General features: G+C 48.4%; 1 protein-coding gene across 1 annotated transcript; it reads right to left on the bottom strand.

The window, feature by feature from the left end:
• Positions 1-52: 52 nt before the first annotated feature.
• On the bottom strand, positions 53-24283 carry ABCF3 (ATP binding cassette subfamily F member 3). Its single transcript, XM_061566067.1, is given in 23 exon segments — positions 53-4439; positions 4856-4943; positions 5253-5385; positions 5962-6053; positions 6286-6374; positions 7408-7540; positions 8177-8221; positions 8867-8943; positions 9528-9623; positions 9625-9729; positions 10845-10900; positions 11332-11354; positions 12368-12424; positions 12861-12920; positions 14588-14668; positions 15346-15507; positions 16375-16479; positions 16749-16871; positions 17813-17910; positions 19344-19399; positions 19902-19981; positions 20632-20779; positions 24140-24283. Coding segments are annotated over 23 exon segments (2139 nt in total). The 5' UTR covers positions 24213-24283; the 3' UTR covers positions 53-4280.

Genomic DNA, 24283 nt, shown 5'->3' with positions numbered 1-24283 from the left:
ATTCCACTGCGTTTAACTTCACAGCAATGCGGCAGCCACACACAACACAGGATCGCAGTCGATGCTTTATTACAATGGAGAGCGGAGGGCAGCACGAGTCACTGTCAAAACCACGCGGCATGTTCCGGGCTGGCCGAAATCCACAGCTCGGGGGGAGGGGAGGCAACCTTTACAGAGCAACAATTCACCCAATTGTGGGAGCAACTGCATAGATTAAACACAATTCATGAGCTGATTCCACTCAACGAAGCATCTCGTCGGTTAAAACCAACCGCCAACAAACAAAAAAACCTTTGCTGCACGAGTGCTTCCAGTGGCATAGCTGTTCGAGTGTGCAGGCGGTGAAACTGCACTGGGGGGCCAGACGCTGGGCTACGTAGATGAGAGAAATCGTACAGAGGGAGCCCCATCTCATCCCTTGCGTGAGGGCCATTGCCAACCGTGCTACGTGACTGAACGCTTCCAAAGTGTTTCTGTCAGCTCCTGGGATTTTCGATTCTAAAAACAGGACGAGTCAGCCCCAGGCTTTAGCACAGACCCCAGCATCAGTTGTGACCTTACACGGGTTTCAAAATAATGTTAAATATTGATAAATTCCTCGCGTCGGGTGTGGCCAAGCCAATGTTGGCCAAACACCACCAGTCTGATATTTACAAGTGGCGGTGCTGCACCGTCAGCACCCCAGAGTGAAGGATTGACGTTAGTAGTGCCCCTCCTCTCAACTCCGCCAATGACATCGCAACAAAGCAGCATTTCCATAAATTCGAGACTCGCGCCACTCGAAAGGCTCGCAGGTGACAGCGAAGGGGGCAGAAAAAAAACCGAGCCCCAGGTCTGACGAGATCCACAATGATTTGTTGATTATTTCTCGCCAGAAAAGGCGACTAAAATAAGGCGTTCACAGTTCTGCGGTTGGTCAGGGTTTGCGTGAAACTATTCTGTAAAATACCAGCCAAGTCGTACACGGAAGCCGTAACCAAATGTATCAATAACCCTTGTCTAATCTGATGCACACCCTTGGAACCATTTTGTTGAGAGATTTAACATGGCCATTCAATGTAAAATACTTGACTTCTTACGAGAGGTTTTACCAACGAATGTGCCTTTGACCAAATCACCTGGAATGTGCCCAACATCATCAGATCTCAGGATTTTGAAAGGTATCCACCAGGTACAAAACAGGTTGTCATCGGGAGGAAGCTTTATAATGGGCAGCAGAGGGCAGCGCAGCAAACTCCATTGCTGTGCTGTATTTCTATGGCCCAACATCTATTCTCCCCTTCTTCACCAACTTACAATGACCAGCATGGTGAAGCATGGTCAATAAAACCCCCATGGCCCATATGGCGTGGGGTAGGCCCTCATTCAGCAAGCGGATTGACAAAGTGGCTTCACATGAAAAGATAAATCTTTGTCTGAATGTGACACAGAACCAGCCTCATGAAGGAGGTTTAAAGTCCATGATTCAATACAAAACCTTGCGCTCATTCCACGTAGAACCTTCCGTTTCCGTTAGGGTGCAGAATACCAATTCATGAACGTGGACCAATTTCACCCAAAAAACATAACGGAGGTTATAAATCCTAAGCGCGCGTTGTTAAATACCGTAAAAACGTGTTCGCGAGCCGTCACGAACGACTAATAAGCGATTTTGCTCTCAACTCAAGACCGAGCGTTAATCGACTGCGCACAATCCGTCGTCACAGGTCAGCTGTTGCTCTCCTACTGGTTCTCGTCTGCTCCTCGGATGGGTGTCGAGCGAAGAATGGGGTTCAAAAATAAATGCACTCATCTGTAACGACGGCAACATTCCGGGTCGCTCTGGTGGACGAGGGGAGGCTACAACTTTACGCTCGGCGTCAATAAACACGTGACGCCGAGAATCGCAACGCGGGTTTCGTAGCAGCAGCACGGGCAATTCTCAGCTGGCTAGGCAGCTGTGCACGCGAAACAACCATCATCATCATCATTCGATGTCAATGGGAATGAAATGATCAGGAGAAATGGATACACGCCGTGTGCAAGTGGAGAAATCGAAAGATTTTCAGAACTAAATATTGAAAAAGTCACCCCCAAACGAATGTCAAGCTGAGATACGAAAAAAACAACTCGCTTGCGTCAATAACATTTCCTAAGAAAGATAAAAATTATATGACAGGCGACTTTTTGAGGCAATGGTGCTTCTCAGGAACGTGCTGAGAATGACGGTTTCGAAAAACGTAAATATGCTATTATGAAGGCTCATTGCCTGAAATGCCACATTATACAATTTTTATTTTTAAGGCAGTGTTATTCTTGTTCATGTTTCTGCACCACTGCCAATGCAGCAGTAGCAGCATCACCAAGTAATTTGTTTAAAGACTGACTGTTGTGTTGAATGTTTTTTTCCTTAAAACCTTCTATCCACATCAATAAAAAAAACTGCTCCTTAAAATTCAGTCGTTCTCTAGTTTCCCTCTAAGTTGGTTTATGACTGAGGGTGTTTAAACAAGATGCATCGTATCGCGAGTTTGGAGAATAGATCAGCATTCTCTGATGGGGTCTCTAGACAACAAACTGACAGACCAGGCATTAGCAGATGAAGATTAATGACTATTTGTCATATATTAATAGGGGTGAATAAATTAGAAAAAAAGGTGAGGAGATTGAGTTAGGGTACACTTTTAATGTATGTCCTTCAATCCTCCTGGGCACTCTTGAATGAGTTTACGTAAACTCATAAACAATCCTATTACGCAGAGCGCAGCAACAAATTGTCTTTTTTTGTTAAGTCTTTCTCCCTCCTTTAAAATTGACAATGAATAAACCGTCTGTTCTTTTTGCGTTGCCGTTCTCCTTTTAACACCACACACAGCCAACAACAGAGGCCACTGTGCACACGTTCTGACGTAACTGCAAAAACGTAAATCACCTTCAGGAGAGAACAAACAAAAAACCGCACTGCGAAAAATTTCCGGGAATATTTCTGCGCTGCAACAACAGGGACGACGCACAGGCTCCATCTTTAAGAGTCCAGGGTACGGCACGATGTGTCAGTGGGGTCACCCTGCCATGAAGGTCACGGGGCAAAAGTGTCGACTGGGGAACGCATATCCAGCCGGGTGGGGCAACCTCACCCCCCCTCTCCCGATGCTGACGATGGCGATGCATGTGCAGTATCACGAATCATGATCTTCCCAAGTTGACGTGCGGTTGTGTGGCGCACGTTTGCGGCTATAAAGCGGCCAACTTTGATTTTCCGATGACAAAAAACAATGTCTCGCGTGTGCGCGCGCAAGTCTGGGTACGTCTCGTGTTGCCGGGGACGCACAGCACCCACAGAGACGCAGGGCACGGCACCGGCTGTTTCACCTACGCGCTACAAATCGAACTGTGAACAATGTGCTGTACAGGCCTCGGTGCGCTTCGATCGAGGCACCCTTTCATCATCAACGTTTCCCTTATTTATCCCCCCTTCCCCATCAATTCTGCCAAATAAGCCTGCGTCCAAAGGGAAAACCGTAAGGTGCTAACGAGCAGACAGAAGGACAATCGAGCGATTAGGCAGATGAACCGGAAGGTGAACAAGTGAAGAGATAAATCTGCAGGTGGATGAGCGGAATAAGTGGATTAGCGAGAGGAGGTGGAACAGCGAGTGACCAAGTTGATGAGCGAGCGAGCGGGTGAGCGGGTGCATGAATGAGCGAGTGATTGAAAAAAGTGAGCGAGTAGGTGGATTAGTGAGAGAGGTGGATGAGTGAGTGGGTTGATGAGTGAGTGGGTTGATGGGCGAGCGGGTGCATGAATGAGCGAGTGATTGAAAAGAGTGAGCGAATAGGTAGATTAGTGAGAGAGTAGGTGGATGAGTGAGTGAGTGGGTTGATGAGTGAGTGGGTTGATGGGCGAGCGGGTGCATGAATGAGCGAGCGATTGAAAAGAGTGAGCGAATAGGTGGATTAGTGAGAGAGTAGGTGGATGAGTGAGTGAGTGGGTTGATGAGTGAGTGGGTTGATGGGCGAGCGGGTGCATGAATGAGCGAGCGATTGAAAAGAGTGAGCGAATAAGTGGATTCGCGAAAGAGCTGGATGAGTGAGCGACCAAGTTGATGAGTGGGTTGATGAGCGAATGGGCGAGCGAATGGGCGAGCGAGCGGGTGCATGATTGAGCGAGTAAGAAGATTAGCGAGAGAGTAGGTGGATGAACCAGCACGTAGGCGAGCGAGCAGCCGGATAAGCGATCGAGTGGGGCGGGAGGGGGGGGGGTGGAGCCTGTGATCGCGCGAGCCGGCGCGACTGCGGCGCTCAGATCATGCCCTCCTTGCTGAACTGCTCGTGCAGGACGTGCTTGTACTCGTCGAAGCCGCCGTCCACTCTGCGCACGCCGCGCTCCTCGCACACCCAGAGCTCGCGGCACACCGTGCGGATCAGCCGCTCGTCGTGAGACACGAGGATCACGCCGCCCTGTGGACAGAAGCGCACGCCGAGAATCCATCATTCACCATCGATGCTCGGGGCGCGTGAACTTCTTCAAGTGCGGGGGGCCCACACATTGCAATACTCAGAGCTCCCCACCGGGGGGGGGGGGGGGGCAAGAGGTTCATGTGAAAACACGCGACCATGACATCACGTCGATAAGAGCGACGTCATATTGGCGAACGCAACATCGCACTGATGAATGCGACATGATGGAACTTCTTTTGCAACATACGTAGCCAATCGTGCTAATTGGAGGTGCGACATCACGATTGCGAGATCGACGTCACGTTTTGGATGTTCCCAAGTTACCCTCTACGCCATAGTTTGCCCACCCCTGATCCGATGCCTTGATGACGACGATTTGCTTATTGAACTCGACACACAACAGAAGCAGTGCCCACCTTGAACTTGTTGAGGGCACAGCCGAGAGCCTCAATGGTCTCCATGTCCAAGTGATTGGTCGGCTCGTCCAGGATGTAGAAGTTTGGACTGGGAGGCAACACACAGTCGGGGCAGTCATGAAACCATTCACCACCACTCCACCTACAACCCCCCACCCCCCCCCCCCCCCATGGCGAGGGTGAAACTTGGGTGAGACTGCAACCATTGAGAGAAGAATTTGGCAAGGTCCTCACTTGGGGAGTGTAAAAATGTGGTCACATGTTCACCAGAGGATCCGGTGAAGCTCTGAGTGATGGTGAAAATCTCACTGAGGCATGGCTCCCACCTGGGCATGGCTCCCATCTGGGGTATGGGTCTCACCTGGGGCATGGCTCTCACCTGGAGCATGGCTCTTACCTGGGCATGGTCATCTGTGCGAAAGCGACACGGCTCTTCTGCCCCCCGGAAAGGCTGGCGACGGGGCGAACTGCGAGCTCTCCCGACACGCCATAGAGACCCAGCTGGTGGCGGTACTCCTCCTCCGAGCGGCCTGTGTGTCGCACACGACACCCGCTACAGCCACCCACTCTCGTTCGCTCCCTTCTCTGCAGCTGGGGCCCTGCCAAATAACTTTGGCTATTAGCTACGCACCTTCACGGTTTTGGAATGACAAAAAAACGTGGGTTCAACTTTACCGTGCGAACTAAACGCCTGTGCCTGCTTTCCTGTCGCTAATGCGTTGATGTCTTACTTACAAGAAATAATACACATCCACCGCAAAATGTAATTGCGTATCAATCGAGTATGAAGTTCTTGCAGTGACAGAAGTGACCGAAACATAGCGTTAAAAAGAGAAACTTGGTGTTTTTGCCGAGTCAAAAATATTCCCCTGCAGTAGTTGATTAGTGCGGCGAAGATTCTTGCCGTGACAGTCGGCTTTAATGTGGCTGCCGGCCAAGTGAAGTGAAGTCACAGGTCATGTTTGGCCCACAAGTCGTAGGCTCTCCAACCCCTGGTCTATGCTGCGTGACCTTAGGTTCCCACGAACACACACATACATACACGCAAGTGTGTGTTTACAACGTCTTTCGCACCGTACGTAGCCAACGATCTGTCGGAGACGGACCTGAAAACTTGGCGGCAAGTAGCTCCACCGAGTTAACGTTGAGGTCGAGTTGATCCACGTGGTGCTGGCTGAAGTAGCCCAGCTTCAGGTTCCTGGTGGTTCCCAGATGGTGGCCGCAGCGCAGGCAGAGCACAGAGGTGAGACAAGACAGCACAGGCACAGGCACGCAGTGCAGTCAGGAACACGGATTATACAGCATCAGGCAGGCAGCGAGTCACACATGGACCATTCTGGCCTTAACAGGCGCTTGATAACAGTAATTTCCCCATGGCTATTTGCGGGACATGTTTTTCTTTGGTATGCATGTGTACTAACTAGAATCACCTGTGTGCGTGCCGAATGCCTTGCACTGGTGACAAATTCCCCATGAGAATCTTGAGCAGGGTCGTTTTGCCAGCCCCGTTCTCTCCAACCTGTGGCACACACACATATATACCAGACACACACACACATTCATAACCAACATGAAACACAGGGCACTTACATATACCACACAAAACACATAAGACACACCACACTCACAAAGAGAACACAGATACCCACATCCAACATGAAAAAACAGCACACATAAATATACAAACATACCACACAAGCATAACACATACCGCACACGCATATACCACATATACACACCACACACAGAGACATACCACACACAGTCAGATCTACAATCATGTATTACGCCTTCGGACAGGGGGTCTTCGGTAGTACGTACTTATAGAGAAAAGATAACATTCCAGACATTGGGAGCAGCTGCAGGGAAGGAACTTCCTTCCTTCAAGCAAACCTCGACCGAGGGTTTTTGCCAGTTGGAGGAAGCCAAAACAAAACTATTTTTATTATTACCAGGAAAGGCCCACTGAGCTATTTAGCTCTTTTTCAGAAGCGACCTGGCCACAGATCATAGCTCGACGAAATGGATTATCATTCGGTGGAAATTTACAGCAGGCAAATAATCTAAACACATATTTCTAAACGTGGAGGGAAAAAACAGAGGACCCGGAGAAAAATCCATGCGTTCACGGGGAGAGAGACACGCAAACTCCAAATATACAGCAGGCGTCAGGGTCGGAATCGAACCCACGACCTCCTGTATACCAGGCGAGGTAGTTAACATCTTAACACCGTGGCACCCTTTTGAGTGTGCAGGCATTGCAACTGCACCTGAGGCCTACGATCAGAAAGGGGTCCAGATTTTGGGCTACAAATAGGGAACAAAACTGAACACATGGTCCCAGCTCACTCCTTGCGCACAAGGGGCCGTGTCAACCACGCCACTGGGGTTTGACAGGAGGCCTCAGTTGCTGGAGCGGAGGGGCGCGCATGAAGGAGAGTTGCAGCCACAAGTTAACGCGGCAGCGCCGGGACAGGGCACATTTGAAAAAACTATCGGGGTGAGAGGTTATGCAGGAAACGCGACGGCGGTGGTGGCAGGGGGCGACGCACAATGCAAATGCGCGAGTCGAAGTCGGCGGAGAGGCAGACGTTGTGGAAGATGGGATCCCCGGGGTTGTAGTAGAACAACACCTCGTCGAGCTGCAGGATGGGCGGCGATAGCTTCTCAAAGCCGTCGGGGAACCTGCAACGATCGCAAGGCGGTGGGGGGTCACGATGGAATGTATGCATGCGCGGAAACCTCAGCGAGTGAATTAATCGATCATTCAATCGCGTGCGTCTCAAGATTGTAAATGATGGCGTTTATTTACTCAGAAACTCAAGACCCTTTTTCAGGAGTGAAATGATGTATCGATTCATCAATTCCTTAAGCTCGCACACATTTTTCATATTCTTTGGGTCTTTCGGTAAAGCCACGTAGATAGAAAAATAAGAAAAATAATATCACGACGTTTCGATCGCAACACAAGCAATCGTCATCAGATGAAAAATATAGCGGGAGAGCTGCTGGGGCAGGAAAAAAATATATGAATTCCTGCAGTCACGAAAGCTTTAAGTCAAGATTCACACACATTACATGCACCTAAGTGCGTGTGTGAGATTCGCCACTCTTCAATTTGTATTTGTTGTATGCAGTGGCTTCCCGCGATCCCTCCAGCCACTAGAGGTCGCTACGTTCACCGCAATGCGGTCGCGGCGGTACATGCCGAATAAGGTGAAGTGAACTCAGCGAAACAAGCCGAGAGATGTCATTTGTAGCGGATTAAGAGGCGCAGCTGGGAAGCCCCAGCGAAGACGAAAAAGGCACCAAAGAACTTACTTCAACATGACCTCAGACTCCTTCTCTATCGGCGTCAGCTGTGGACTGCATGTGGGCAGAAAGAGAAGACGCGGGATATAAGAGTTACATCGAGGCAGCTTGTGGACAGAAATGACAGCTTAGGTGAACAGCTACAACCACAACGATCAATCGCACTCCTACTTAAGTGTTTGCCATTCAAATTTTAAGTTAGCCGAGTTTGTGTGTAGTCTGTTGTCCTTCCCCCACACCTTCAATTAGCACGGTTGGCTACGTATAGTGCGAATAAAGTTCAACATATATACATAAAAACCACAAATCATCGTCACCCATAGATAATCCGCTGCTTGATGAAAGCCTCCCCAAGCTGCCACAATCTCAACAACATTTAATACATTTTACACAAGTAAAACAGCAAACTACGCTTGCAATGACCACGGTCCTGAATGCCACAATACCTGCAGCAACAATAATCACCTTTACCCCATTGAAGAAATCTACCGACATAAGGGGTTAACACAAAGCTCTGCACAGATGGATTCAAGAATGCATTGCTGTTTTACCGCCACCTCTTGAAATACACAAAACGCATCTCGTAATGCGTCGTGCGATGTTGATCGAGCAAAGAGGACTCCCCCCCCCCCGCCCCTACAACCACCCCCAACAGCCACAAGAAACTTCCGCCTTGCCAACGATGAAAGAGAGGCTCACAGTTTCTCCAGAAGCTTCAGCTTGCTCTGCACCTGGGAGGCACGGTTGGCATTGTACCGGAAGCGGTCGATGAATACCTGCGAGAGGAAAAGCGCGTTCCGTCATTAGCACCACGGGTTCAGTAATAATAAAAATCGACGTCGGGGCGTCTTGGGGCGTTTTACACGCAATAAGCGACTCGCATCAACATCTCATCTCACGCGGTTTGAAAGGGCACCCTGAGTTGCTGCTGTCCCTGTGGTCACAAGGGTGATTTAACACCACACCTGTTATTGCGCGTTATGCTTCCAGTAGAGGGGGAAACGACTGCTTCGTGTAAAATACAAATTTAGTAATTTGAAGTCAATTTTTCTAAACTGGACAGTTACGCCAGCAATGCCCTAGTTTTGCGAATGACAGCAGGGCATCTTTAACGTCCACTAGCAAACTGACGATGCATAGTGTTTTTTTTCTGGTAAACACAACCGCAGTAATAACCAGGGAGGCCTGCCAAATTTAAAACCTCTGCAACAAGCGGGTGAACACGAACGTGCTACCGTTCTGCCATTTCACCGCCCCCCTTTAAACTAAGCTGCCAAGCCAGTCCAATCTCACGCTGCCTTCCGCCACCCACCACAATGCGGCGTGACGCAAGCGTGAAAGCACAAACGCATGCACGCACCTGAATGTGCTCACGGTACTGCATCTGGGCATCGAACTCGCGCTGCTGGCTCTTGAGCCGCTCCTCCTTGGTCTTGATGAAGGCCTCGTAGTCCCCAGCGGTACGCGTCGAGGCGGCGTGAGTGCAGGTGCACGACGTCCGTCACCACCGCGTTCAGGAAGTTGCGGTCGTGAGACACCACCAGGATGGTCGACTTCCACGTCTGTGGGCGCGTGCACACGACACGGTCGCGGTTAGTGTGCTGCGCTACTGACCCGGCGGCCCGAGTTCCATTCCCAGATACGGCGAACACTGAGGGGTGATTATCTGAACTGGTCCTGGGTCTCACCCCAGGTTGACTCAGCGCTGATAAAGGCAGAGGGAAATGGAATCAGCCATAGAGGGAATGGCCAATCAGTCAGGCAAAGGGACGACAGACAGATACAATCACGCTGTTGCAAAGGAACAGACAGTGCTACAGAGAGATGAAATCACCAAACAAAGGCAAAATGACACCGAAACAAACAACATGGGAAAGACAGACAGATGAAATTGTTACCAAGTAGAAAAACCCTATGACCAACGAACCTGGAATGTGCCTGATATTGTCAGATCGCAGAAGCTAAGCAAGATTTTGAGCCTGGAACACAGTGCTGGGGACGGGTGACCACCACGCACAAACATGATGTCACTGGCTGCTGCAAAGGCTACGTGGTGGGCAGCAGAGGGCAACGCAGCAAGATCCATAGTGGAACTCTACATCTGTGCAATCGCGTCTCCGCTCCTCGCCACCACCAATCCGCACTGGCCGGCGTGGTGAAGCCTGGTCAAGCATCTCCCCCCCCCCACCACAACCCACACAGTGTGAGGAGGGGCTCTCTTCCGGCAGTGGATTGACATGAGGACTGTGAATATCTTGAATTTGGAGCTTTCGTGACTGCAGGAATTACTCTTTGGTTCTTTCGGTAAAGTCACGTATAAAGATAAAATAATAAATTAAGTAATAACATACGACGTTTCGATTGCAACACAAGCAATCATCATCATCAGGTATAAATGAAATAGCAACAAAAAATCTCACCAGAAAACTATAGACAGACATATAAGCAGACAGATATCTATGTATCTTGGTGATATCTGTCTGCTTATATGTCTGTCTATAGTTTTCTGGTTCGATTTTTTGTTGCTATTTCATTTATACCTGATGATGATTGCTTGTGTTGCAATCGAAACGTCGTATGTTATTATTGAATTTATTATTTTATTTGTATACATGACTTTACCGTAAGAACCAAAGAGTAGGACTGTGAATGTACGATGAGAAGAGGTGATGATCACCTGCAGGTAGTTTTCCAGCCAAAGGATGGCCCTGATGTCCAACATGTTGGTGGGCTCTGTGACAAAACAACCATAAGAGCTCAGAGAGATACACACTTAAACATAACACATGTGCCCGTGACCCAGGTCTCTCCTGTGAGGGACGTGGTGTGCCAATGGGCTTTCACAGGTTTTAAATATAAAAAAAGAAAATGCAATGTAAGTGGGGCTGGCAAAACATCCCAATGTTGAAAAATTACCCGCAAAGTTACTCAATTTGGATTACACGTATAACGACATCGCCCCCATACTGCAAAAAACGTGACAGCACCCTCCTGAAAAGGAGCATTTAGACTAATTTTTTTACTTATCTATCCAGGATAGTGACGCTATCCCATAGTGAGGCTATCCTGGGCTAACAAACATAATAATAAAGCAAACATATAGATTACAAATTAAAAAAAACCACGGTTAAAACAAGCGTGGATTTCAGAGGGCCCCAACTCACCATCAAGTAAGAGCAGGTCAGGCCTGAGGGACAACAGACATGAGGAGTTTTACTCTCAATCAATTCAACACAACTCTTATTCCAAAAAATATTACGAGCTATGAAAAGCTCGAGACATGTTCAGCCAGATTTAAACTTGTTCACATGAGAACGCCTCTACTTTGTGCTGACGTTGGGGGGGGGGGGGGGAGCACTATTGTCCCATCATATTGGTCACACTTATCTGTGTGCATTTTACCACTTTTTTCCATGCAAAAAAAAGACATGTGGAAAACGTAAAAATGTTGCCACAGCCATTGGAAAACATCATCAATACCAAGTTGAACACCAGTGACACAGTGACAATGTGTTTTGCATGAAAGCTTCCTCCACGCGGCGTGTCGGTCACCAGGGCTGTTTGACCATACTTCACTACGCGCTGGTCAGTGCGGGTTCGCGAAGGTGTGGTTCACAGATGGGAAAGCACGAAAGTACAGCGCAACAATGGATTTCGCAGCGCTGGGCTCTGCTATTCACCACAGCTCGCAGCAGCCTAAATAACACCCTGCTGTGCATGGTGATCACCCATCCAAGCACTGTCCGGGCTCAACCCTGCGTAGCTTCCAAGATCTGATGATACGCGGCATATTCCCATTGATCGAGTCATAGGCCGACCTAATATACATTGATAATTGTTTTTTTACCCTTCTATCTGGCAACAAAACTGACACCTTTTTTACAAGGCGTCATCTGGTCCAACCCATGAGAGACTAGGCTCTAAGGAAAGCTGTCTCGGGTGTGGACCAATCAACTTCAAGGACAGTGCACATTATCAGTTATGTTTTTTGTTTGCATTATGACTGCAGGTATTGTGGTCCATGTAAACATGACTCCTTGTAAAAAAGGTGTCAGTTTTGTTGCCAGATAGAAGGGTAAAAAAACAATTATCATATTTTTTACTGGCAAATGAGGTTCCAATGTTCTAATATACATTGCTAACAATCATTTCACTTTTACGTACGAAAACCTTGGCCGTGTGTTGTGCAGTGATACTCACTTGGCAAAGAGTGCTCTGGCGAGCGCTAGCCTCATGCGCCACCCTCCCGAGAATTCCCTGTTGATGGAAAATAGCAAAAAAGGAATGCGTGCACGTGAGCCGCCGACATTGACGCACGCGACGCTGGAGCAGCGAGAATCAACGGTCACCAACCCCTCAATATTCCTATTCCTTCGTACGGATGTTAATTGAGTAGCAACGATAAATCGTTGTCGTCGGGGGTTGTAATTCCAGCCCCTTTGGCTTTTGAGGATGGCGAGCGAATCCCACTAGTGCCCTTGTGGAACGCTCGCAGCGGGACACGGGTTCACGTTATGTCCCACCCGTTTGTTGCGGTGCGCCCACGGTCTATGGTAATGGTTGCACCTGCCGTGGCCGGCTCTTCCCCGAGAAGCAGCTACGTGGAGGACCCAAACCCCCCCCCGGCCATCGGGAAGCTGGCAACCAAACGCAACTAAAAAGAGAGGTTTGGTGATGATGGGTTTGTCCTCACCTCGTCGGCTGCTGCTGCATCGTGGGCGTGAAGCCCAAGCCGGCAAGGATGACGGAGGCCCTGTAAGCATTCCCCAAACGGGTGTCAATTCAAAACGTAGCGCCACGTACTTGCCAACGAGAAGATAATGTATCCAATCAGAGAACAAAAACGAATCTTATACAGCCACTGGCAACTCGCCTGCGGGATATTCTAAATTACCCAGACGCGCGCGAAACACACACGGGGCCACAGATGGGATGGACAATAGACAAACACGTACGTGACAATCGTTCACACAACACACACAGAGGAGACCATGGACATATACTGCCGGTGCCAGGCACTCGTGGCAATGCTGCACAAATTCGTGAAACTCCCTCTCTATCCGCAGTCACCGAGGCCGCCATCTCCTGGCTTGCCAGGGTTTGGCAATACAGCAAGTGCATTAGTTCCTATCTGTATTCTATCTGTACGGGGATTGACTGTTATTCCCCGAGCAAGGGTGGGTAATGTCCAGGTACTCCGGTTTCCTTCCACGTGTATAAACACTCATTAACGGATTTAATTTTCGATTTAAAGCTTTCGTGACTGCAGGGATTCATCTTCTTGGTTCTTTCAGTAAAGTCACGTAGAATTGAAAAAATAAAATAATAAAAATAAACATAATAAAATAATTCTCATGACGTTTCGGCCACAACGCAAGTAGCCCGTCTGTCGAGGAGACAAAGTCTGAATGACTCTGTCTCCTCGACAGACCTGTTCTCCACCTGAGGGCGGCTACTTGCGTTGTGGCCGAAACGTCGTGAGAATTATTTAATGTTTAATTTTTATTATTTTATTATTTCAATTCTACGTGACTTTACCGAAAGAACCAAGAAGACTCATTAACGGAGTTGGTCAAACATCCCAATAAAGAGCCACAGAGTTTGGGCAATTGTTGGCACCGGTTCTGGCGCTGTCTTCTGGCTTGTCTGTGGTTTCCCACGCCTCTGAATCATTCTCCCTATCTCTCGACATTGAATGGAAAGTATGCAAGCTACAAATTATATTATATTGTTACACACACAAGCCAAAAGTCAAACACTTACACAATACAACATATGAGCCGACACTTACGTACACAAACAGGAGATGACCACCTAAGAAAACACACAACACACAAATGCCCGAGCCAATACACATAAATATACACCAGAAAAAATTGCAAGACGTAGTCACAAACAAGACCACACACACGCCGTAGGTGCCACACACTCCACACAACAAACAAGACACGGCACACGAGCGGGTGGTGTAGATATCACTGCGCCCAGCCGCCTTCATCTCCTCAGTGCTGATGTTTTACAAACCGTATCAGGTCCTAATTTAAGGCTGAGTCGACCTAGGGGATGCTCGAGACCGATTCAGATTTTCATAACTGTTGACCATGATCAGGAATCAAACATGAGTTGCCAGGTTCGTAGCGCAATGCGCTAACCACGACATCGCCACTCCCCGCGCCACACCACACACACATACCCACACAACAAGACAACACACACGATACTGACCAGGGAATCATTCTCGTGGCGAGACTAACGAGACGTGGAGGTGTTTAAACAACGAGGGCACGTTTCCTGTATCAGTACGGTCATGCAGTACGACGTGCTGCATGACCGTACATTTCGAGACCATGATGATGAATCCCTGTGCGACTCGGACACTGCAGGAGACGAAACACAACAATGCAAAGCCCCGTGTGTCACCTGGCAGGCGCCTTGTCGGCCTCGATCTCCTCCAGGCGGGCGAACACCTCGGTCAGTTGCGCCGCCTCCGTGCCATCGACTCTGTGGCGTGCGCGGAATGAGAGAACAACGCGAGTTCATGGACGCTTCTTCTTGGTTCTTTCAGTAAAGTCACGTAAAAGGAAAATAATAAAATAATAAAAATACAATTCTCACGACGTTTCGGCCACAACGCAAACAGCCGTCCTGGACGCTGCACAGTCACCGCACATTCGTTATGAAGTCAGTAAAGAGCTTATCCAACCTTAAAAACGGCACTCTCGATTATCCACGGACAGACTTGTCCAGGTTTGTAAATTAAAGGTGCTTGACGAAAAAAAAGTGAATTCTATATCCGCGGGCACTAGTTTTATAGTTAGACGCTGCTCCGCTCGTCGTGAGCGAATGACTCAGTGGCCACGTGACCACAAATGTCCACAACCGATTACAATAAAAACAGACGGCACACTTTGAGTCTTCACCCCAATGTTACAATGGTAAAACAATAATATTATTTTTCCCATAATCTACATATATGTTCCGCATCGTCGGCAGAGAGCCGGTTGGCTGCCAGAGAGAGCAGGGAGCGGCCGGCGGCGTCCCACAAGACGTCTGCGAAAAAGAGCTTCATGGCTCATCAGATTCCTCCCCCGGTCTAAATAAAGTTTCAGATTCTGATTGATTCTGTCGCGTAAACCACGGCTGAGTGACGCCGGCACCGGCGGTGACGGAAGACTCACATGCCGGCGGCGAGGCGCTTGTTGAGCTCGCGTTCTCGCAGCAGCAGGCTCTCCCGCTCCGTGTCCGACTCGAGCACGCTCTGCAGCGCCGGCGTGTCATCGCCCGCCACCTCCTGCTCCACGTGCAGCACCGAGATGTGCGTGGGCACGCGCAAGCTGCGGCTGTGGGGGGGGGGCGGAGGGGGGAGCAGGGAGGGTTAGGAGGGAGGCGGCAAAGTGTGCATGCACGAGGGCGAGTTTTAGAGCAACGGCGGATGATCGATGAAGCGCGATTTAGTTTCATACGGCCGGCGGCCACAAGAAGGCCTACCACTTCGAAACGCCCTGGGTTCCTGGGAAAGCGCCCTAACCACCAAGCCATTGCTCCACCAAATACACGCCAGACAATTATTTACAGACGTACAATCGAGGAGCCACCTTTTTCTCCCCAGTTGTGATGTTTTTACACACCGTGCCAGGTACTCATGTTTTCCGCGACACAACAACAATAACCGCCATTCGCCACGAAGTGGCTGTGACGTCACCGCGGCGCTTGTGACAGGCTATGTGCACGTTAAGGCCACGTGAAGTGTCGAACGGCCGCTGGCAGGTCACGGGAAAGACCCAGGTGCCATGGGTCGACTGACTGAGATGACAGGCCGATGCACTACCTGTGCTCCTTATTAGCAGCAATACATACATGCCACGACACACATTACGAAGGAAAGCCTTACTGAATCTCAACTGTTTTTCAGAAAGATTCTCCCGAATTTTCGCAGAAGGGGGCAATGTTACTGTGTGTAACCCCAATTGAGTAACGTTGTAGGTAATTTTCCAGCATTGTGATATTTTGGCCAGTACCAGTTACGCTCCTTTTTATTTGGAAGGAAGGAAACTGTTAAACCCGGAGAAAACCCACACAAAACAAGGTGAGAACATACGAACTCCACGCAGAAAGGTGCCCGAGTTAAGAATCGAACCCAGGCCCATCTTGCTGTGAGACACAAGCGTTACCACTGAGCCACCCCGATGCCCAAAGGCGCCGCTCACTTAGCGATCATCTTGAGCATCGTGGTCTTGCCCAGGCCGTTCCTGCCGATGAGTCCGTAGCGCCGACCGTACACGAGGAAGAGCTCCGCGCCACACAGCAGCGACCTGCGCCGGGAGAACATCCACGCTCGCGCCAGTCAGGCAAACCATGTTTTGTTCAAGCGGCGGCAGCAGTAATGAGAGAAGCAGCAGCATTCATAGGAGACGCAGTAGCAGCCAGGGCAGCAATACTAAAATCATCATCGGCAGCCATAGCTAAAGCAGTAGAGAAAGCAGTGGCAGCGACGGTAAAAAGTAGGATAAGCAACGATAAATTAAGAATCAGCGGCAGCAGTAGTATTATTGGCAATGTCAGTACACGCGTACACACACACCTCTCTCCAAAGGAGATGTCGAAGTTCTCTATGCGGATGTCGAAGGTTTTGTTCTTCCCAGAGGCCTCTAGCTTGGTGTCCTTCCGGCTGGAGGCCTGGCTCGCCGACGCCTCCTCCAGAATCCTGAAGCAAATGGAGCCGCAGAACGTATTCATTCATTTGCCGTTGTGGTCATTCATTTGTTTGTTCATTCATTCATGTGTGTTCATTGATTGGGGAAACGTCGATGCAAATGGGGAGATGTGGACTATGGTCAGACTCTTAACTCATTGTAGCCGGCAGCGCTGATTCATCAACTGATTAAGATGCTGACCATATATATTGTAATACAGTTACGGAGCACAACCCCAATGCCCCAAAACATTAAGCGGCCAACAACAACCAGCAGTATCAAAGTTGTAATAGATAAGAGTTAATACATTTCTCAAATTATGGCAGGGAATTACAAAGTTGCAGCTGTACGTGGTAAGAAGCAGGAAGACAAATGTTGTGACCTGCAGTGCAGTCGTTGAACACAGTGTGGATACGATGAAACGGTCAGTGTGGTAGATCACGTCCCCAACATGGGTGGAGGGATCAATGGGTGAAGTACAAAGGAAAAGTCACAATGGCCGTGGCACTAGAAGAGCGACGCGGAGGCAAATGGCCGCAGGTGAGTGCGCGAGTGAGCGGAGTGAACCGACGAGTGATGAATATTATTCACAGTACAGGAAAACCTTGGATTGCGAGCATAATTCGTTCCGGAAACGTGTTTGTAATCCAAAACACTCGTATATCAAAGCAATCGGAAATCAGTTGTGATCACGTGACGCTCGGCAGACAAAGCGTATACACGTACTACTCGTATTGCAAGACCTCGCTCGTTTATCAAATTAACATTTATCAATTTTTTTAGCTCGTCTTGAAAAACACTCACAGATCAAGTTACTCGCAATCCAAGATTTTACTGTACATTCATAAACACCACTAATACGGCGCACGCACACGTACTACACACACACGGTCTTTAACACAGCCTGCGCTACACAGGCCCAGCGTGAGCAGTTGGACTCTGGGAGACTTACACGGGGCCGCGGGGCCGGCCTGTATCGCGCTCTGCCCGCCGCTCCTGCTTTGCCTTCAGCTTGGCCTCCGCCTTCCCCAGCTTCTTCTGGTCCACTTGCTGCCAACGCACAGACACAACGATCCGCCGCTTAGCCTCGCACGGCGCTGTTAGCGAGTCTCTTGTCATAATAATACGTTTTATTATTGTTTAAAATTCTTACGCACCGCACAGCATTCGCTCACTCTCGAAGAGAATGACTCGGAGGTTACACGGAACCACAGACGAGTGGGAAAGACAGCCACGCAGTGAGCGAGTGCCAAAGGCCCACCTGCGAGCTCTGTGCTCCTCTATATATTAAGGTGTTTATGGGGAATAAATGAGTGTTTATACATGGGAGGAAACTGGAGCGCCTGGATACAACCTTTACGTGTGAAGGGGCAAAACTCTATCCCGTACAGATGGAAAAGTTTGGAGTCCACATTTGATGTGTCGCCTTCTCCGGGAAAGCCGAGGAATGGCACCTCGATGCCCACAGGAAAGGGAGTTTCACAACATTCTCGCAACATTTGTGCTATCCACAAACCCGCGCCCCTACACTGCTGGTTTACAGGCGCATGCGCCACAGTCCGGTTAAACAACACCAAGCGGTCATGTGGCCAACGCAACGAACACACGCACAGTCCCCGTCACCAGATAAACGCTGATGTTGAATACAACACCAACACAGCGCTCATTTACATTGCTGGTTGTAGGAGTGTGTGTGCAGGAGAGTATGGTTAAAGAGGTTAAAGGTAGGGTCGACGTATTGTCACAATCCATTCCCTTTTGCATCGTCTCGTTTCTAGTCGAATTTGTCCGCATTAACACATGTATCATTTACATATAATTGCATTAATTAGAATCAATTCTGACATGCGATTGTATGCATTGCATCGTGAGCCTAAGAATGAATGGTATTTTATGAAGTTGTTACACGCCTTGTAAAAAGGGTTCCATGGAAGCCTTGCTTTAAACCCAGTACGAATACTGTCCGTGTTTACGTCAGAGGTCGCAAACGGGTTTTGATTCACTATTGGAACCTCATTTGCCAGTAAAAAATATGATAATTGGTTTTTTATCCATCTGGTCCAACACCATGTGAGACTAGGCTCTAAGGAAAGCTGTCTCGGGTGTGGACCAATCAACTTCAAGGACGGTGCATACATTATCAGAGTTGTGTTTTTTGTTTGCATTATGACTGCAGGTATTGTGGTCTATGCAAACATGACTCCTTGTAACAAAAAGGTGTCAGTTTTGTTGCCAGATAGAAGGGTAAAAAAACAATTATCGGGTTTTGATTCCTTACCCGTACCCGGCCACACCAGGGTCGCAAATGGGTACCCGTACACGGCCAGGTACGGGTAGCCGGGTATCGGGTAGGGTACGGGTATCCGGTTGCGACCTCTGGTTTACGTACGCCAGCCTATTTCACGTGCGTTCCTTGTCCTCTCGCGTACGTGGATACATCGTACGGATTCCCGGACGCCTATCTCAGCGGGGCCACAACTCACCGTGTTCGGTCCTTTCTTTGCGAAGAAACTGTGTGCTGCGTTCGAGGAAGCGCGTTCTTTAAAAAAAAAAACAACCGAACGTAAAAGAAACGCAAAACAAAAAACGGAAGGTTAAACGATTCAAATTACGTGCCTTTTAAATTAAGGTACACAAAAAGATTAGGAAAGTATGCTTTTTAAACGAAAACAAACGTTTTAAACGTGTTCGTCCTTAAAAAAACGTTATGATTTTGCCAAAAAAACCGGTAAAAGTGCAGCCCTGCAATTGCTTGCTCATGGCACTGCTGGCGGAAGGGTGCCTGCTAAAGTGATTATCTAGGAGAGCCTCTCTCATAGGGTATCTTGACTTACTCTTCCACACTGGCGAGACATTTTGTTCAAGGTGGGAATAGCCACACTCTACTCCACTACACACGTCCTGTCAATTGACTGGTGTACTCATTCATGCTGCCAAGAGGAGAGATTTGACAAGATAAAAAAATGTATACAAAATATAATGGTCAACTGGATTAAAAAATCTTGATAAAAGAACGCATGACCAAAAAAACAAGCACTCACCAAAATGTCCAGCCATCTCCGCCAGCTGTATCGGAGTATCAAGCCTGGATTGTAGCCTCCCTGAGCCACTCAGTCCATTCCTAGGGGCACAAACAGCAGCTATAACTTGTGTTCTCTGAAAATAACTTTCGAAGCCAATCAGTGACCTTAGCCTGATCCCGATGAAACTGGATGAACATAAAAAAAAACTGGCAGGAAAGAGACAGCAACGGCAGAATATGACTGGCTTCAACAGACTGACATGTACTAAGAACCCTGAGCCAAGAAAATCAAAAGCACATACTTGACAGTCATGCGCTGGTATAAATCAAAAACTAACTACATGTCAGGAACGCTGCCTTAAAAAACGAAAATGATGTACCGATTCACGATAGATTTCTGGGTTAGGCCACGTAATGATCTGGCCAAATTTGCGCAATAAGGCCTTCTACCACCCGGCATAGCCAAGCAAAATAAATTGTCATGGTTTACGAAAATCTACGTGTACCTTTCTTATAACATATTATTCTGACGCTTAGAGGAATGGCTCTTCTTCAGAGCAGAGATAGAGGGCATAAAGATGTGGTCAAATATGATCATTTTTATTTTAATCCATCTATTCGTGTACTTTTGACTTTTTATAAGTGTATTACACTTTAACACGTATCATTTTAAAACTATAAAACTTGTAAATTTTTCAGGGTCTCTTGAGCGTTAAAAGCTGTTGGTGATTAGCTCGGCATGCACGTACACGTGCAGCGCGTTGAACATCCTCTGGCAGACGTCTCTGATGTCCTCGTTGTCCTTGACAACCTCCGAGCCCTCCTGCAGCACATCACCCACAGCGTCCACCACATCGTCCGCCGACTCAAAGTCCAGAGCGCTGCACTCGAGCACACCTGGGACACGGGATGAAAAACACGCGGGCGCAGACAGAAACACAGGGCAGCGATTTAAAGGAGGACTCAAACCAACAAAAAAATATATAGATTCCTTTTCTTGTAGGTATAGCATATGTATGTACGTTGAACTTCTTTCGCACCTCCTTGCTCCTCAGATGTGTGATTATACAAGTGTCACGTGGAAAGAGCCCCAACTGGTAGCACATGGCCGTGACAAGTGCAGGTACTGGGTCGCCTGAAATGTCACGAATACAAGACAAAGTACTACATCTTGTGGACTCGCTTTAGGGGCGCCACCTCGCAAGCAGATGTATTCGCAATTTTCCATGCGTTCCCCACAATAAATGATGAATGGCATGCAAATCCCCACTCTCTTCACCTTTTCACTCACAATATATTTATTTGCGACTCATAGACTTAGATGGGCCCCCTGCAGTGGGGTAGGAGAGCACGGACGATTACATAATATACAGTAGAAGAGTTTCACTTGCCACCTGTGACTTCTGTGTCATGTTTGCTCCAGTGACCTAAATAAATAATTTGCCCATGACCAAATCACTCTTAATATCCTCAAATTACGTCAAACCTCAGAAGCTAAGCGGGCTTAAATCTGGTTATAACTTGGATGAAAAGCTGCACAGAAATGTCAGGCTTGGGCAGCAAGGTGACGGACATATGGCAGCACCAGCAATGGCTGCTCGACTATTTGTGCAGAGCTTTTAATATAACCCCCTCATTTACATGCCGCTTTCCTCAGGCACGCTTGTTTCCTTCCACATGAAGCCAAACATTAGTGGAATTGATCAAACATCTCAATGCAGGATCCTGCGACATAAGTGTCTGGAGTCTCTTTCTATTTAAAGCTTTCGTGACTGCAGGGATTCATCTTCTTGGTTCTTTCGGTAAAGTCACGTAGAAGGGAAATAATAATATTTTTATTATTATTGTCTGGAGTCTCATTTAATATTTTCCCTGTGGCACAGTAGTTGCTTTTTTAACATCGTTACAATACCCAGGCAGCTGTCAGTGATTGTATGTGTTCCATTAAGTTTTAAAACTGAGTGTCGTGGATTGTCTGACATGAGTTGTGTCACTTTAGGATCGTAATTAGAGCTTTACGAGTGTGACTCGCCACGGATTCAAAGTATTGGAGAGGCCTTCATGCAGCAATGAACTGACCATGAGTGATTGTGAACAAAGCTGAAAACGTGTGTCAGACAGAATGGGACACACAGCCAAGATAATCGCACTGTCTACAACACACGTCCCCGAGTTGTTTTACTTTGACCACATACTCATTGTTGGAAGCCGTTCTCGTCAGCTGTGCTCCGATAAAACTTTCCAACGACACGTGTCAAACACATGCGAACCACGGACAGTACAGGATTCATGACCGATGACAGTGGCCGTGCATTCTACATGTGAGCATGGGGTGGCGCTAATCTCAGCAGTCTTGAACTGATGGTTAATAAAACCACATTGCGTTGGCGAGAACGGTCATGACATAAGACAATTTCTGGAAATCAATAGTTGTATTATATAGGGCAGTTAATCGATATAATCACGTAGTTTACCTGTCACGCTGAAACGAGCGCGCATCAGCAATAGGGCACGACCGATTAACCCACTTCCCTCCACGAATATTATTGATAAATGCATTTGTTTTGACCGTGTGGCACGTAATAATCTAAATTTGTGCAAATATATAGGATCAACAATTGTAAAAAAACATAATCTAGCAGTTAAATCTATAGAATCCACAGTAGTGTGAATTTAGTAATATTAATGTGCATAACCTCGTGGCAATCTACAGCAGTCCCGAGTCTATATAATCTAGATGTAATTGCTTTACAGCTCTGAAAATTCACTGTTGAATGAAGGCCTCTCCCAGTAATCTCGGTTATAGTGGTATAGTGGTTGTTTGACCATTCAGTACTTAACCAGCTAGTGAGTCAGTGCGGGTGGGCAAGGGGTAGTGACCATAATACTTAATTAGCTAGTAAGTCAGTACGTGTGGGCAAGGGGTAGTGACCATAATACTTAACCAGCTAGTCAGTCAGTGCGGGTGGGTAAGGGGTAGTGACCATACTACTTAATTAGCTAGTCAGTCAGTGCGGGTGGGCAAGGGGTGGTGATCATAATACTTAACCAGCTAGTCAGTCAGTGCGGGTGGGCAAGGGGTAGTGATCATAATACTTAACCAGCTAGTCAGTCAGTGCGGGTGGGCAAGGGGTAGTGACCATAATACTTAACCAGGTAGTCAGGCAGTGCGGGTGGGTAAGGGGTAGTGACCATAATACTTAACCGGCTAGTAAGTCAGTGCGGGTGGGCAAGGGGTAGTGACCATAATACTTAACCGGCTAGTCAGTCAGTGCGGGTGGGTAAGGGGTAGGGGGGGGGAATGGACGAGTTTAGATATTTCACTCGTCACACGTTCGCCATGGCCGGGAATTGGACCCCGGCTATCCATCCTATTGTGCCAACTACTGCGCCACTGCTCTAACTCGACGAATCCACGGTGATATGAACGTATACATACAAAATCTAGTCGTATACCAATAACTATACAGCGTACGCTTTAAATTAATTATTCGATTTTCACACGCAGGATCAATACTTTCGCCGAATTATCAGTTTAAATCGGCGATTCATTCATTGGTCGTTGCATACACCAGCTGGACACAAGCGCTGGGCAACGGAAGGAAGAGAATGAATGGAATGTAACATTACAAAAAATAACATTCTGGAACATTCTAGCCTCTAACACCCAATCATCTCGGCAACATCTGATGATGCGGTACTCAGGACGTGGATACCGGTCCCAAGTTAAAACAAAAAGCGCTGCTGGATATCCGCAAGACATTTACACAGACGCTGCTTAATCACGGTGGGTGACATTGGCGTTTGTCTAGAATTGTATTTACACAATAATCGGCCAGACTCAATCCACTGCTGGATGAAGGCCTGCCCCCGAGTCGCCGCCATCTCGCACAAACCCCGCCAAGTCACCGACACCAACTTCTTCTTCTCCCGTGAACTTTGCAACGAGTTACTTTTTCATAATTAAATGTGGCCGAGCCGGCGACGAGAGACGTCCAGACCGGGTTTGGTGGAGGTCGCCGCCACGCGAAGCGGGCGAGAGACCGCGCGAGCCCCCCCACCTCGCCTGGTTTCCCTACCGACCACGAGCGACCCGGCACGGGGGAAGCTGCCTAGTCGAGGGCGGTTGAGGCCTAATCGCCTCGAGGTGGTTGTTGGTGGGGGTGAGTGTGAAACGCGAGCGTCAAACCCTGCGGAGCGCCTCGTTGCCAGCGACACCCGCGCCCCTAGCCATGTCGGAGGTTTCGCCGCCGTCACCTGTCACGTATTCGAACAGCTCGCTGTCGATGAGCGGGAACTCTTCACGGAGCAACTCAACGCACGCGTCCATAGCGGCTCGTGGCGGGCGGGTGACGTTGTCGGTGAGGGGAGTGGGGGTGACGTCATCGGGAAATGACGTCA

The sequence above is a fragment of the Lethenteron reissneri genome, chromosome 36 (assembly GCF_015708825.2).
Source record: "Lethenteron reissneri isolate LAM-NWPU_2019-01 chromosome 36, ASM1570882v1, whole genome shotgun sequence".
NCBI lineage: Eukaryota > Metazoa > Chordata > Hyperoartia > Petromyzontiformes > Petromyzontidae > Lethenteron > Lethenteron reissneri.
This window is presented reverse-complemented; position numbering and strand designations above follow the sequence as displayed.